The 17,371-nt window shown below is 41.3% G+C and overlaps 1 protein-coding gene across 36 annotated transcripts in view; it reads left to right on the forward strand.

Moving 5' to 3' along the window:
- ADGRL3 (adhesion G protein-coupled receptor L3) overlaps positions 1-17,371 on the forward strand; it is an 806,525-nt gene that overhangs the window by 720,150 nt on the left and 69,004 nt on the right. For 21 of the 36 annotated variants that reach the window (XM_037896575.2, XM_037896573.2, XM_037896566.2 and 18 more), the window contains 3 exons: positions 3,214-3,240; positions 7,402-7,570; positions 12,505-12,630. In XM_037896575.2, the coding sequence (XP_037752503.1) occupies positions 3,214-3,240; positions 7,402-7,570; positions 12,505-12,630 (322 nt within the window). The remainder of the gene's footprint in view (positions 1-3,213; positions 3,241-7,401; positions 7,571-12,504; positions 12,631-17,371) is intronic. The other 15 variants (XM_037896571.2, XM_037896572.2, XM_043545213.1 and 12 more) reach the window with 1 other exon arrangement.

The raw sequence follows: 17,371 nt of genomic DNA on the forward strand, positions 1-17,371 counted from the left end.
CCTTTGAAGTGCACGACTGTGCTGTTCACTTGCACTCTCACATTTCTGGTCATTCTGTCTCCAAAAATACCGACTGGGATTTTAAATAGAGCCTAAGTCAATAGGATTTGTGCTCCTAAGTTACATAAATGCTTCAGCAAATCCCACATAGAACAGAAATAGAAGGGGTCAGGAGACTGGAGATGAAAATTATTAGAACCATAGGTTGATTTCTGAGTGAACTAGAGAACGGAAAGGTTGGCACTGTTTATTTAAGGGAGAGGATGAATAAAAGGATCCTCATCCATGAGGGGGTCCTAGGCATTATGGTAATACTCTGTGTGTGTGTGTGTGTGTGTAATAAAAATATATAATTAATAATAGGGGAGATTTTAGAAGTTGTGATGCTTTTCAGGGTACTCATGACTCAGTCAAGTTTTTACCCCCCACCTTCTGTGAGTGGCAGAAATGCTTGTACTTAACTGCGTGTCAGTTCCCTGACACCATCAGCCCGTTACCCACCTAAGCAATCTCCTCTGGGCTATGCCAGCCCTTACTTCGCCTTGCAAGTTAACAGTTGGTGTGACCCAGTCCCCAGCCCCCTTTGAAGTGTTCCTCTGTACCCAACCCCTTCTCTGCTGAACACTCAGAGAGATACCAGGTCTACTGTCCCCAAGGGAAGAGCGTACACACCAGCTTGTACGGTTCAACTCAGGATCAGCACCTAGCTTAATCTCACAGCTCTGAGTTATGTTTACAGTGAAAACAACAATAAATGTATTAGCAAAGGTTCAAGAGGCAGGAAATGTTGAGAAAGGATAACAGAAACAAAAGGTTACATATAAAACAAAATCATAACATGATTTCTGGAGACTAAACTTAACAAGCTAACCTTCGGTCTAGAGACATTTATCTCACCTTAGATGTCTTCTGCAGCATTTTCAACCAAGCCTGGTTGTGATCCTGTTTTCATGAACGTAACTGCTCTGCCTGATTACTTCTTAAGGGAAGGATAAAGGGGTGTCTTCCTGGCTTTCTCCTTATATCCCCCAAAGTTCAGTGGTTGTACCCAGAGTCAGGATAACCTCCTGTAGCTTATTCTCCAGTGTGTTGCCTCCCTGTTGACTTCACTCTCCCCTCTCCATTGACTTTGTGTGTAAATGAGGCTTCCACTTTGTTGGCTTAACATCTTTTGTTTGGCAGAAAACCTGTCTGTCAACTGTGCCGTAATACAGACTTTGGGAACACGTTTTTAGTAGACATACATAACTGCTTGCATAGTATCTGTGCCTATATTTCACAGTGGTATCAATGACCAATGTGATTCTGGCTTTCATTTAAGACCTCACATAAAACATTCTTTGGTGAACCAGAATGTACAGATCGGAATCAGGATATTCTTGTAATGCCCTTGCCAGTTGGCATTGAGGGATTAGGGTCACAGAAGTGTAGGCCAAGATTTTAAAAAACAGATGCCTGTTTAATCCCTCGCCATCCCTTCTGTATCTGGAGAGCTGCCGGATGCTCTCTGCTTTGAAGACCAGGCCATTTAGTTAGCTGCCTAAATGGGGATGTAGGAGCCTAACTTTAGACACTGTTTGGTCCTGCAAACATTGCAGGGAATACCGGAGGTAAAGTGGACACTTCTTTCTCGCAATGTAAGAACAAGGGGACCCAATGAAATTGAAAGACATGTAATTTAAATCGGATTTTAAGAGATTTACACAACACATAGTTAACCTATAAAACCCATTGCCCCAAGCTACAGTTGAGGCTTTTGTTGGATTCAAAAATGGACTGGTTGTTTATATGGATAATAAGGCCATCCACCATGGTGTCAGATAGGATGCAAAGAAATGTGGTGATTTAGATCCTCATGTCTCGGGGCATAAGCTAATCACTAGTTGCCAGGGGTTAGGAAGAAACAGATGGGGGTTCACAGTATTTTAAATATGGACTCTCTACTGATTCCTTATACATGTGTTACAGTTTTGGGGATATCTTATGTTCATTTCACCAAGACTTGGGGTCGATTTTTACTTCCTTGTATCGTATCTAAGTATCATGCCAAAATGTTATGGCTATCAGCTACATTCTCCCTCAGTCAGGATTTGGTAATATATCATTCCAAGGCTGTAGTCCCTTTCCTGTAATTTCTTGTGTTCAACACAGGCCATAATGCTACACTAGCAATCATAACAACATACAACACCCCTGAACTTTACCAGGAAGCAGGGTCTGCTCTGGTGTTCAGATATTTACATGTGAGCTAATCTTCATAAAGCTACTTTTGTTTTTAAATCAAAATAAAGAATAAAAATATGTACTTAGCAACCTACATGACATGAGCCAGAAGTATGAAATCAATTGGAGTTAGGCACTTACCTTCTTGGGTGCTTTTGAAAATCCACTAAGGGCCTATTGGCATCTTTAGGCACCTAAAGCGCAGAGTTAGTCCTAAAAGGTTGAAGTGCTTCCACTAGAAAAATGGCTGCAAATAATCGTGTGTTCCAGAACCTTATTTCGAACAGGCAGTTTTAAATTATTTGTAATTGGCTAAAGTGAGGTTGCTTCTCCATCTTGTTTGGTGAACAACACTGTTCCCCCTCCCTGCTCTCCATAAAATGGAAGTAAATAGGTAAACATTTTCCTATCTCCTTGCAATCAGTGGAGAGGGTTTTAGACGATTCTAATGCCATTATCTTTAAAAGAGGGTAATGTCGCAGTCTGACTCATAAATAGGGAACCTGGGAGTTACAATTATGAAAAAAACTAATAATGAAAAGATAAGTCTTCCATAGTACATCCTAATACACTGGACAAAGAATGCCTGAGGTACAGTGAAGCTTGCCATCTAAACATATCAAAGCTTTCCAGGATGACTACATTAGATTTCCTCTATTAATGTTCTCCATAGACAGCAATGATTTTTTAAAAAATAGATTTCTAAGTCAATTGAAATTTTATAAGCAACAGAAGAAGACTGCAGCTGGGGAGCTACAGAACTCAGGGAATGATGGCTACTTTCATAAGTGATGCCATGATTGCTGTTGTAATTTAGATCCTCTGATAAGTAAACCAGTCTGGTCAGTATCTGGGGGATACACCTGAGGAGGAGGCTGTGGCATTGTTTCTGGTAGGCTGGGAATAAGCTTTGGTTATTTCTTACAAAATATTCTTTCTGGCATTATATTCTAATGTTGGTGTTCTTGTCTTTGTCTATGCATTCTTTAGCTATGAGGATAACAGACCCTTCATCAAGTAAGAATGACCTGAATGGCTGATAAATCCCATTTATCAGTGTGGTCTCATGAACCAGCTGGCAGATCAATATTGAAAAATCATTAAAGCTTCTGTCATTCACGTTTGAGGCAGAAGAGCAAACTGCAGGAAAATGGCCAGGCATACAGCTTCTATGCAGAGTAAACATGCTGCATATGCATTGCCAAACAATTGTCACTTTATCTGCTTCACAATTCTTGATTGGACATCACCCGAATTCACTGCAAATGTTAAAGCAATCTTATGTAGTACAGACTTGTTATACCAATAGCAGCTTTCTTGTTTCATTACGCTCTATCTCTCTGTGCATCAAGTGTGTTGTGTTGGTAAGGAGGGCTTTGGCTTGGGATTCCTAATGCAATTTAGGGGTAAATTTTCAAAGTGATGCATGGGTATTAATCAATATAACTCCTATTGAAGCTAATGGGGGCTAAATCTCTGTGCAAGGCTTGGAAAAAATGTCTCCTTAAAGATGAGAATGCACAGTTGTCACAAATTGTCAATTTCAGGGTTTCAATCATGCCAACATTTTATGTTTTGTTTTTCCATTTCTTTAGAATTGAATTGTAAAAAAAGACTGTGAAAAACTTGTAACAGAAACACAAGTCTGTACAAAGAGCTCAAAACAAAAGGAAGCAAGAAACTTACAAATTATGCACTTTATATCAACATTTCTTGTCCTGCAACCAAACAAGAAAAAAAAAAGAGAAAAAGTAGAATAACGGAAGCATAACAACTTTGCAATAGACTTTCAGTTTGTTCTTCTGGTGAAGAGTCCTTTGTGTTCATTTTTTCCAGTACCATTGTCATATTCTCTTTCATTTTTCAGTTCTTTTTTCAAGGGTAGGGGAGGGAACAATTTTATGCAGTTTCCACCCCCTCTTTACCTCCAGGTCTGTTTTCTACATCAGAACTTTGTATATTACACACTTTTTGCTGTGTGGCTCCTCTAACCCAAAGATTCCTTTCAGCAGCTAAGGTAGCATATTTCTGTTACTACCATATAAACGGTTCACTCTTTCCTATGCATCTCTGTCATCTGAGGCGCTCTCCTTAGACTCAAGAACTGGCTGAAACTGGAGATAGGGCAATTTTCAATTACCATTTGGGTCATTTTTAAACGACCAAAATATACAAGTACACAAGGGAAAAATCTTTGTTGCTGCATTATTAGTTTTTTTGTAAAAATGACTTGATTTTGCAATTAAGATCATAATGTGGTCTCCTTGCTGGTGGAATCTTGGCAGGAAAAATATTTAAAACAGCCAAGCTATTAAACTTTATCAAGTGACTGCTTTTCAGAAGGATTTTGAGACTGCATTTTTAATTTGCATAGTGCTAAATATTTATTCACAGAATTGACTGGAAATGCTTCAAAGGAGTTGGTTCTGGTTTGCTAGATAGATAATAGGGATTTTTTTAAAAAAACTGTCTAAATAAGTAGTTACCTCAGGGGAGCTCTTCTGGTCGCATGGATAAATAATACATAATCGCATGGAAGATCTAATACTGTATTTTCTTTCTAATATTTAAAGAAGAACAGTGAGAAACATTAACACAACAAGAGTGTGTTTCTGTTTAGGACAAACCCTTATAAAAGCACAGGGATTTAAAGTGAAGGCTGACATGTTGTCCTAGCAGCATGACTACAAGATTGTCATCCCCGGCTGCAAATGTTTTGGGTTTCTCACAGGATTTTTCACCAGCTCTTCTCTCTCTCTCTCTCTCACACACACACTCTCTCTCTCTCTCCCCCTCCCCCCATTCCTCCCCTTCCCTTAGCAGAATGCAAACCCAACTCTATTCTATCTCAAGCCAAGTTTTTTTCAAGCCTGCAATGTCTGAGCAGGTTGAAAATTAAGCAGAATTCGAGCTCACTCCTCCCTATCAGGACCTTGATCCTTCAGGTCCTTCTGCTGTTCCCAGCAGATAGCTCAAAGCTGTTGCACTCCAGGTCTGAAGTAAACAGAGGCACAGATGTGGTGAAGCGTTATGATGTAGGCCTCCATGCTTAGGGGAAGTCAATCCAAAGCCTCTCTCAAAGAAGAAGAGTTAAAAAGAGGAGAGATGCGAGTGGAGAATGAGCATGTCTGGGCAGGCTTCTAGGCCTGAGTCTCCTCATACCTAAACCGGGTTTACATACTATAATTCCATTCACTTTGGTGGAGTTACTTCTGATTTACACCAGCATAAACGAGAGGGAAACCTGGACCTTGGGCTTAAGAGTGATCCTCAACTGCGGCTGCTTGCCCTGCACGCCCCACTTTGGCCACTGGGTGGAAGTTCATGTGGTGCCAGCAGAATAGCACTCTGATTAAGGTCCAATCCAGCGTTCACTGAAGTCTGTGTGATGACTCCCATTCATTTCAGTGGGTGCTAGAGCAGAGCCTAAGTCAGGACTGGGTTCCCTTCTGCTCCCTGTCCTGCTCTTCACGCTTTGGCTTTTGGGTACCCCTATGGAGGAGGGTATTAACCCCTCCATGTGACTTAGTATTTAAAGTTTCAGTGTGACTTGAGATAGCTTTGCCCCTTCCTGGTTGGCGGTTCCAGCTCTCCTTACACTGAGTTAACAAAAGTAAAACACACCAGCTGACCTGTTTGTCCAAAGCTCAGAGCGCTTTCCTTAACAAGGACAAGTGCAGAGTCCTACACTTAGGAAGGAAGAATCCCACACGCCGCTACAGGCTGGAGACCAACTGGCTAAGCAGCAGTTCTTCAGAAAAGGACCTGGGGATAGTGGATGAAAAGCTGGATATGAGTCAGCAGCGTGCCCTTGTTGCCAAGAAGGCCAACTGCATATTGGGCTGTATTAGTAGGAACATTGCCTGCAGATCGAGGGAAGTGATTATTACCCTCTATTCGGCACTGGTGAGGACACATCTGGAGTATTGTGTCCAGTTTTGGTCCCCCCACTACAGAAGGGATGTGGACAAATTGGAAAGAGTCCAGCGAAGGGCAACAAAAACGATTAGGGCGCTAGGGCACGTGACTTATGAGGAGAGGCTGAGGGAACTGGGGTTATTTAGTCTGCAGAAGAGAAGAGTGAGGGGGGATTTGATAGCAGCCTTCAACTACCTGAAGGGGGGTTCCAAAGAGGATGCAGCTCAGCTGTTCTCAGTGGTGGCAGATGACAGAACAAGAAGCAGAGGACTCAAGTTGCAGTGGGGGAGGTCTAGGTTGGATATTAGGAAACACTAGTTCACTAGGAGGGAGGTGAAGCACTGGAATGTGTTACCTCGGGAGGTTGTGGAATCTCCATCCTTAGAGCTTTTTAACACCCGGCTTGACAAAGCCTTGGTTGGGAAGATTTAGTTGGAGATTGGTCCTGCTTTGAGCAGGGGATTGGAGTAGATGACCTCCTGGGGTCTCTTCCAACCCTAATCTTCTATGATTCTAAGCAGTCTTGGTTTCTCAAAAAGGAAAAGGCTGTGAACCGATGTCTAGAGTCACTTCTTACCCCTGCAGCCCATCCTAGCAACCCAAGTGAAATGCATTTTTGAGGGGAAGCAGCCACACATTGAGAATGTTCCTCCCACCACCATTACACTTCAGAACGAAACTCTGAAGTAGAAGCACAGAGAGCTTCCCTTCACCTGCCCAGCCATGTGTAGCAGTTTTACCTTATTTTAACTGGCAGCGGTAAAGTTTACCAACAAATCAGAAACAAGGGGAAAAAACAGGAATAAAGGTGCCTTAGTGACTGTTAAATAGGGGGCATTTAAAGAAGCTAATCCAACTTCACGAGTGAAACCAATGGAGGCTAACAAAACAGCTCCTTAAAAGTGTTTTTTTTCTCAGCCATTTGCAAAAACGGCATCTACATATCATTTGCATCTTCACTGCTGCTGCATTAAAAATGTTTATGGTACAAATCTGCTTTGGCTAAGAGAAATTTCTGTCCTCATAACATTTTCATTTTTTGTATCTCTCCTCAAGCTCAAAGATTAGTAAAGTGCATGGAATTTGAGAAGCGCTTTAGTCAAAAATAAACAAAAAACCCAACACCTCTTTGTAACTCTATCTGATTATTTGTCTTCTGCTAAAATGATAGTGGAATATAATCACTGCTAGTGGATGTGCTAATTCCTCTATGTATCAAAGACCAATTCCTTTCTGTATTTGTTTTCTTTCTCTCCACAGGTCATGGGTTATAGGTGCAATAGCCCTACTCTGCCTCTTAGGACTGACCTGGGCCTTTGGACTTATGTATATTAATGAAAGCACAGTCATCATGGCATATCTCTTCACCATTTTCAATTCCCTGCAGGGAATGTTTATATTCATTTTCCATTGTGTCCTCCAGAAAAAGGTAAGACAGATTATTCCGCGCTTCATAGTAGTGATGCAGGGTATTTTGTTGCCTAAAAACCACACTATAATGTTACCAGTGTGCCTTGTATTTTTCTTGAACAGACTTGTTTCTGTTTACATAATAAGGACTGTTTTTAGATTGGAAATTGGAGAGATGCATGAGAATGAGATGCTAAATGAGATGCATGGCTCTGGCATATCAACAATCAGGATGTTGGAGATCACATTATCGAATGCAATATAAAATGCTAGCATGTAGTTTGGAGGGAGGAATGTAATACCCGTGAGAGTTGTTTGCATTTCAGAGGCCTGATTCTCCATTCACTTACTCCAGTGTTTCACTGAGACAACTTCATTGGCATCAATGGAGACATCAGTAACATCAATGAATTTCCTTCTGATTTGCATGGGTATAAATGAGAGAAGAAGGGGGCTGTGTATCTTGGCTTAATTTAATACAAGAAAGCACTTGAGAATTGCCTGTCCATATAGATGCACATATTAGGTGTGTGTTTTAGTAGGAACTGCTTCACTTATTTTTTTTAAGGGGAAGATTTTCAAAAATTTGAGGCACACAGGTCCTATGGCATTGTGCAATATATATAAAAGCTGTTCCAAAAAGTCATGGAGAGTTTTTTAAGATCCATTCTGTACAACATGGAAATTCAGGAGTATGAAAGCTCTTTAAAAAAATTAATTTCTTCTACCAATGTTAAATGTACTTCTGGAATAATAAGGCCAATTTCTCTTTTCAGCTTAAAATAGAAAAGAATGTAAGCACTTGTAAATGTAGGCTCCGATCCTGCCTCGTGACCTGTGTGGCTGGACAATAACAATGTAGGATTGGGGTCTTGCTGAAGTTTGATCCTGTTCTCCACCTACGGGCCACATCCAAAGCCCACTGAAGTCACTTGAAAGACTCCCATTGACTTTAGTATGCAAGGATGTAGGGGCTTGACCTTGCACCATTTGAGTGAATGGGTATCCTCCCATTGACTTGAATGGGAACAGGAACAAGCCCTTGATGAGCCTCAGTGCACTGCATTGCAACTGGTAGGTTGACAAGGAAAGCCTTGGCCATCAAGCTGTTTGGAAGCAGTTTGAGAACCAGCTGCGCTAAATCATCGTGCTTTAAAACTGGAGAAAGAAACTTGGAGTTAGATTTTTGTTCCATGTCATTTCATCTCAAGAGCGATCATCATAACAGACTTGAATGCTTTAGTTAAAATCCAAATTTGTGATAATGATTCTAAAACTTTTTAACTTTCATGCATAATAATAAAAACGTAGGAAGATGCTGACTACCTTAAGGAGACAGGTCAGCTGAACAGAGCACATACTGTCAGAAACATCTTAAGGCATCTACAGTATCTGCAGTTGGCTGAGGATCCATAAATGTTCTGGAGATTGCCACCTAACTTTAGGCTACTGTTTATGAAAATCTTGACCTAAAAGTTTAGAGCTGCTATTTAGCATCTCAGGTAGCATAATGCAGCATCATGGACTGCACAGTGTAGATTGGTTTCAAGCATTTCATGAAGGTAAGAAACTAAGCAGACCTATATATGTATGTATAGTCATACGCCAAGCATTTACTGATGCTTCGGCTGTACTGGCATCGGGCGCATGATGTGTTGTTACTGTTTTAATGATAATGACCCAATTCAGCAAAACACATCAGCACATACCTTATTTTAAGTACATGAGTAGCTCCATGGAAATCATGAGGATTATTTATATGCTTAAAGTTAAGCGCATGCCTAAATGCTTTGCTGGTGTATACTCAGTAAGAACAATGTAATTACTTAGTCGCTTTTAAGCAACCATATTGCTACAACCCAGGTTTAAAAAACAAAACAAAAAACACCAACATTCTCCACCAAATCCACTGGGGTTTAGAGGAGAAAAGAAAACTCTGCTTGTAAATGGGCTGAAATGAACCAACGGCATTTTCACTGAAATGTGGAGAAAATTACAGAGCTTCTGAGCCTTAAGGAGAGCCAATTCTTCTTTATTACAGCATGTGTGGGGAAATGTTCATTTGACCTTTTAATAAATGAATCATTAAGGGCGAGATTGCAATTCCCTTATTCACATTGAGTAGCACCTTACTCCACAGGCAGTCGCTTTGTCGTGGGGCATCAGGCACTACTCAGCCTGAGTAAGGGGAATCAGCTTGTCGCATATTAGGCTTTGTAAATTCTACCATCTATATACATAATCCATAAAATAGAAAGGAATCCTGCTAATCTCAGTCAAAAAGAGCAAACGGGGATGGCATGACCATGTCCTTGTAACAATTCTCTGCTGTCCTGTTCAAAAGCATTGGCATTGGATCTGTGCATCTGTTTCAGTGTTGTTTGTAGTATCCTCTAAGCTGTATAACGATGACAAAAGAATGCAGTTATACCCCGAGTACCTATACACCTTCAGTGCCTCCTGAGGTCAAAGGCCTGCCTGCCTTTCCAGCACTGACTATGAGAGGGCATCTGATAGAAGTGCAAATCTTGTTGTGTGTTACCGCTGCTCTATATTTCTAACAATTGTCTGAGCCTTTACTAGTCTATATATACCACAGATTGGGAAAGAGGGAAAGCACTTAAACACGTGCTCAGGTTCCTGGGGTGTGTCTACACTGCCTTGTAAACCCAGATCTGTGGGACCCAGGCTTGTGGACTTGGCGTTTCCAAGCCCACGCCTCGGTATCCACATGCATTATAAATCTGAGTTACAGTTGCTGGACCCAGGTTCAACAGTGCTGGAATTAAGGGTGCTGTGGGTTCTGCCACACCCCCTGGCTTGAAGTAGTAACAACAAACACCAAATACATGGTTTCCATGGCTACCATCATCAGCGCCGTTGCTAAAAAATTGTTCCAGCACCCCTGCCCAGGTCTCAGAGCAGTGCTAATGCAGCCATACTGCAGTAGACAGACCTTCTGACTCAAGTCTGCGGCTTGAGCTGCGTCCACACTGCAAAACGACGGGGCTTCGACCCGACTCTCAGCAGGACTTGGGCTTGGATCCAACCCCCAAACCTGAGTCTGAGCCCAGGCTTGGTAGTGTAGACGTAGCCATTGACAGCTTTATGTGCTGTCCTAAAGAGGGATTCTTTTGTGAGCCTGGGCATCCCATGCTTACTTTGGAGATTCTGATGCCCTTACCCCAGTCCAGTAGCATTTATTCCATGCATAGTGCCATTGACTTCAGTGGATCTGCCTGTACTGTATTCAGCAGAAGGCCCATATCAGAATCTGGCCCCTTAAGTGCTAATTTCAGCAGATGCTGCTGAGGTGTGGGTTGTGCTCTTTCGGTGTTCGTATATTTCTGTGGAGATGGGGGCTTTATTTCTCCATTAAACCCATTTCAGGTCTCAGTCTTTTGGGTTTGCTGTGCTCTCTGACTCTTTAATGATTCTAGTCAGTGTTTCCTTTTATGAAGAAGTTGGATTTCTTTCTAGTCTGTGTTTCCTGTACACCCCGTTGCTCTAACTCTCAGCCCTCTTGCAAATGTTTGTTTTCTAGCAGAGCACCGCTTAATGGCATTATAGCATTGTGGCCATTCCAGCTCTGGATGCCTATTTTACACGCTTTGGCCAGAATCTCTCCTCTCTCATGCCAGTTTGACGACAGTGTGCTGTCGTTCATTTCAGTGGGGTTACTCCTGATTTACGCCAAGGTAGGAGAGAAGAGAATCCAGTCCAGTCCCTGGATCTTGGGAATCTCTTTCCCTGAACCAAGGGGTTGGGAGAGGGAAAAAAAAACATTTTCTGTCTGTCATGGACTGGGAAATCAGCACATAGCTGCAGTGGGAAGCAGTCGGTGGCTAATTAAAGGAATTGAATTATTTTCTCTCAGCAAAGGACTGATTAGGCACTCGAGAGCACATTGGGCACTCATGGTATTGTGTTTGTCTCAAGCGTTTATGGAAAGGCCTAATAAAAAAAAAAAACCCTGTAATCTGCTATTTAAATAATCGTTTCACAGATAGGTTTCTGAAATGCCCATAGAAAGACTGGAGAGAGATTTAATCAGAGAGCAGTGAGCACAATGTGCTTGCAGACTAACCTCTGCTGGTTTCCTACTGCATTTACATTTCACGTGGAGAAGTAAAGTGGCCTTTTTTTCACATTTGTGGCACAGCCTGAGATCACCCAGCTCAGCAGATGACCCATTTTCACTCTGGCTTCTCCCTGGTCTCCATGTATGCGCAGGTTAAATTATACATATACTCCAAACTTTTGCAGTGCCTTGAGCCTCAGTTGGGGTATGTCAGTATAGTTCCATTGAAGTCAGGAGAACAACATCAATTACTGCCAGCTGAGGATCTGGCTCACTTTTTGTGCTAGAGAAATTACCCCATTAACTCCTTCTCAGTCTTGTCTGTTATATTATAGGGCTTTAGGGGGACATTTGCACCGTTTCCACCAGTTCTGCACACAGAAGACTTCATTTCAAAGACTGTCAGTTTCACAGTTTTCTGGAGTTTGAATATATATATGAAATCAATTCCTCTTACATGTTACTTTTTTTGTAATTTTCTTCCTTGTCCCCTGCCAGAAGCAATAACTTGTAGCACCATGATGAGCCAATATGCCAGTTCATATCAAATCTATGAAGATATTAATTTTCGGGCATAAATAGAATGTCTTTAGTTTCTCTCATAGTGCTTTGATGTGCTTCAGAGGTAGCTAAATTCTACGGATATCAGTGAACCGCTTTCCTACATAAAAGCAGTCCCTTATGACATCATAAATGTAGAGCTAATGTGTTAGGAGAACACTGTTGAAAGTTGTAATGGAATTCTTCTAAATGCACAGTAACAGCTATAATTTTAATGAATCACAGAGGAGGAAAAAAAACTGTTGAAAATCTTAAGTCTCAGGCTGGAGAGGGAGTTGCCCACTAATGGAAATTACTGTTTAATTGGCTAGGTACGTAAAGAATATGGAAAATGCCTGCGCACACATTGCTGTAGTGGGAAAAGTACAGAGAGCTCCATCGGCTCAGGAAAAACATCTGGGTCACGGACTCCAGGACGGTATTCCACAGGCTCACAGGTAAACCATGTGTGTTCACTGGCATGGAATGCTTCTTACCTCCCTGCTAATATAGTTCTTTGCATCAGGTGATCTGTAGGCAAAGGATTCATTTCTGGAAATGAGACATCCTCTCGAACAGGTACATCACTTTGTGCAGCAACAATCCATCAGTCGAGGAGGCTTGTAAAACTGATGGGGGAATAAGCTGCTGATAAAACTGATTTGATAAATGGGTAGCTCAAAGACTTTCTGTTTGTTGTCATTCTTTCACTTCTGAACATCATGGGGCACACTCTGCTCTTTGTTATAGGAGTGTAAACTGTAGCAGTTCCATTAGAAGTCAAAGGAGCTGCTTCAGAGTTACGCCAATGTCATGCAAAACAGAATTTGACCCCATGTTTTCAGATGTGACAGCCCTGAATTGAGCATACTTTGTTGACCTTAAGTTGTAATTACCATTAGCATCCCTTAAGCAGTCCTTAAATGAACTGAGATGAAAACAAAGGTGTTTTTCCCGAAGGCTAAGAAATGTGTGTTTTATATGACAAGGTTACTGTGCTATCCTAACAAAATATTTTTGCTGATTAAAAAAAACCAACAGCAGCTAAAAATCTTGCATAGGCTGGGTGCTGAGGCCTGTCATTTTCTGGCAGTAGTTGTTTTAATCTGTTTGTTGGTTTACTCAGTTTCCATAGTTTATGGATCTCTGGAAAGAATCAACTGAGATTCAAATAATATTATTTATTTTCTAAACTTTATTACGCTCTGGTCAACCAAAAAATCAATTTTTATTTTGTTTGAGAGTTTGGCATTTTACTCCCTAACTTGTGTAAGGATGCTGATTTATGAAGAGCAGTTCATATAAAATGAAGTAGCTGACTCCTTAATCAAGAGAAACCAAACACACACTTATTCTACTTTACTGAAGGATCTAATTATATTTGCTAATTCACCTATTAAATTATGAAAGAAACATGCAGGAAATAACAGTTTATAACCTGTCAGGAAAACATAATTTATGATTTATGTTGTTTTGGAAGCAAATTGTTACTTATTTTAAGTTTTCCAAGGTGTCATGCAAGAGTTGCATTCTGACATCTACACACACACAGCACATATGGTAATGGAACATGGAGCCTTGCACCTCTTGGTCAAAAGTGTCTGGTGGTCCAGATTTGGCCAGTGGTCTGCCTATTGACTACCCCAATCTAGCATGTCCCAACACTCCCGTTAATACACCCCAGAATGATATTTGCCTTTTCCACAACTGCATCACATTGTTGACTCATATTCAATTTGTGAAGCACTATAATTCTCAGAGCTTTTCTAGCATTAGTACTATCTAGCCAATTTATCCCATTTTTCAGCTGTGCATTTGATTTTTCCTTCTTAAGCATAGTATTTACCACTTATCTTTATTGAATTTCATCTTGTTGATTTCAGATTAATTCTCCAGTTTGTCAAGGTTGTTTTGAATTCTAATCCTGTTCTCCAAAGTGCTAGCAACTTCTCCCAGCTTGGTGTCATCCACAAATTTTATAAGCATACTCAACACTCCATTGTGCAAGTCAAGACCCCTGCTTGATACAGTCTCTCAGTTTGACAGCAAACCATTGATAACTCTCTTTGAGTACGGTCTTTCAACCAGTTGTACACCCACCTTATATTAATTTCATCTAGACTACATTTCCCTACTTTACTTATGCAAATATCATATGGGACTGTATCAAAAGCCTTAGTAAAATCAAGATGTATCATGTCTACTGCTTCCCCCCATTCACTAGACCAGTAACTCCTGTCAAAGGAGGAAATTAGGGTGGTTTGGCATGATTTTTTTTGACAAATCCATGCTGACTATTCCTTATTAGCCTCTAGGTTCTCACACATTGATTGTTTAATAATTTGTTCCAGTATCTTTCCAGGTATCGAAGTTAGGCTGACTGGTCTATAATTCCCTGGGTTCTTTTTCTTGCCCTTTTTAAAGATAAATACTATGTTTGCCCTTCTCCAGTCCTCTGGGATCTCACCCGTTCTCCAGGAGTTCTCAAAGATCATTGCTAATGGTTTTGAGATTGCTTCAGCTAGTTCCTTAAGAAGCCTATAATGAATTTCATTCTTGCACCCAGGCTAGGTTAACTCAGGTGTTCAGAACTAGGTGCCAATCACCCAGGTTAATTTTGCAGTGTGGACATAACCTTCTAGCGGTCCCTCCAGATTAAGGTTGAGACACTTTGGCAGGTTTGTGCTTGGAAGATTCTACTACACCTTCCTGTGCTGTGCTTGTTTTCTGTATCAATAGAGGACTCCAGTCTCTGAGGCTGGCCATCGGGCACTTTTCACGAGCAGTACAACACAGAAATAAAATTACAGCAGAAAATGGACGATGATCCTGCTGAGTTATAGAGAGTATCTAATGCCATTTATTTAATATTTGTGATGCATTGTCTTGGAGTCTTTTACAGAGAAATGACATGGGGTTTGCTTGGAAGCATTCTATTATTTAATAGCAAAATACAAGCTGCAGGCAAAGATAAACCACATAAAATATTTTTCCCTGTAAAGATACTCCAAAACATCATAATTAATGATCAGGCACAATTACGCCAAAGACATTCAACAAGCTTCTCCATCATTAATAATTAAATATTAAAAAAGGTCACACTTTACATTAAAGTTCCATTCATAAAAATGTTTATAAAGGATTAATAAGTGATTAATAGATGATTTAATGCCGAGTAAATCAATTGTCGTAGAGTCCAATGGATATTTACACTGTGACTCATAAGTAGGAGTGGGAAACAGTTTTCCCATGAGAATTTGATTTTTTTTCTGATCTAAATCTCACAAATTTTCAAAAACCAAAAATCAATTTATTAAAAAAATCAGTTCAGTTCAATCAAATAATTTCATTTTGATCATTCCAAAATGTTTTGTTTCCATTTCAGGGTTTTTTTAACCTTCTCTTAGTGTACACGTACAAACATTTCGAAACAAGAAGTCTGTTTTATTCAAAACACTGAAACTTTCCTGTTCAACAATCTCAAAACTCTATTAACCAAAAATGTTTTGAGTCACGTGTTTCATAAAAACCAACACTGTTCCGCGAGCAGTTTCTGTTTTCCCCACAAATTGGCATTTTCCAATGAAAAAATATTTAGCTGGAAAATTCCCAACCCGCTCTCCTCAAACCATCTGTTGCACCTTCTGCTGAAACGTTTACAACTATAACACACACTGCTCGTGTCTGTGACCTGCTTATGACGTCTATTAACGCTTTATAAACCATTTATAGATGGAAACTTAATATAAAGTGTGACCAAAATGGGTTATTGTCAAGGTTTCAGCTAGGATTTTGAAGAACCCTAAGGGTGGTGGACACCTGCCTAGCTCCTTTAAAATGCCTTGGAAGTCCCACGGTTCACATTTCCATAGTGCAGAACAATGCTGCTTCTCCCTCATGCCATCTTACCCATGACACCGGGGAGGGCTGAGCAGGTGTCTCCCTTGCGCTCCTCCCTGGGTTTCTCAGTGTCCTTGGAGGTACATGGATATTTTCCCCCACGTGGCAGAATTATTGACTCGCAGTGTCACACAGGTGACGCTAGCCTCACTTAAGTTATCTTAATTTTGGCTGCACTTCCAAAGCTCTGCCATGCTGAGGTTCGGTACTCCCCATTAGCCCCAATGACATTCTGCATTGGGGAAAAGGAGAGTTGGCCTTACATTCTCTGTACCGGAGGAATACTTTTGGTGGTGTAGGACTCTGTTAAAAATTGAGGCAGGTAATAAAGCTATCTGCTTTCCATTCACTGCCAGCATCTGGGGATAAGTAGCTCAGCACAGCAGTTTGCAGGCGTGAAGCATAGCCACACATATACGCCAACACTGCACACATTTCCCTGCCTAACCTGTCTCATCAGGCGGGGGTTATCACGTCCCAAACTCCTTGTGTGTCACTGTTCTCTGAGCCTGCTCTGCTGGGTCTGTCCAAACTCATCAAAGTTAAGAACACCTTCCATGTTTGGCTACATGGAAAAGTATAATGCTTATTGCTCTGGGAATTCTCCCGGGGCTTAGCTCCCATGCACTGAGGAGCACCGACTCTTTGACACACAAGCTAGGATAGATGAGGCTGCCCATGGCGACACTCCAGCACAAGCCATGTGTACCTCGGACCTCATTCTCTCAAGCCATATACCCCAATGTGATGCTGGTGTAACTCCTCTGAAACCAGTGGAATAACACCAGACTCATGCTGAAGCTGGGCAGGCATGATTCAGGCCCCTTATTATTAGTGTAATAGCATTTTTATACCGTAGCTTGCAGCTAGTGCATCTTGAATCATTCTCCCTGTATCAGGAGACAAGGAGGGATGACGGAAGCCACAACCCCAGAGTGGATTTCCCCATAGCAAAGGCGGATCATGTATGCAGGCCCACGACAGTCCCAGTTGTACAGCATTGCAGCAAGTTCACTTGGCCACCTCTCATCGTGACATTCAGCAATGCAGCTGGGGAATATGTCTCTTTGGACCCTTCCTCCAAATAATGGGGAGAAAAACAACCAGCAAGCAGGAGCCAGATTTTCAAAAGAGCTCAGCACCCAACGCCTCCCATTTAGGCATCTAAATAAGTGACTGGGTTTTCCAAAGGGGATCAGCTCCCAGCTTCAGGCACCTAAAAGAAATGACCAGATTTTCAAGGAACCGCAGGCGCTACTCGGAGATGAGTTGTTCTGAAAAACTGCCCCTGCTTGCAGC

The sequence above is a fragment of the Chelonia mydas genome, chromosome 4 (genome assembly GCF_015237465.2).
Source record: "Chelonia mydas isolate rCheMyd1 chromosome 4, rCheMyd1.pri.v2, whole genome shotgun sequence".
Classification (NCBI taxonomy): Eukaryota; Metazoa; Chordata; order Testudines; family Cheloniidae; genus Chelonia; species Chelonia mydas.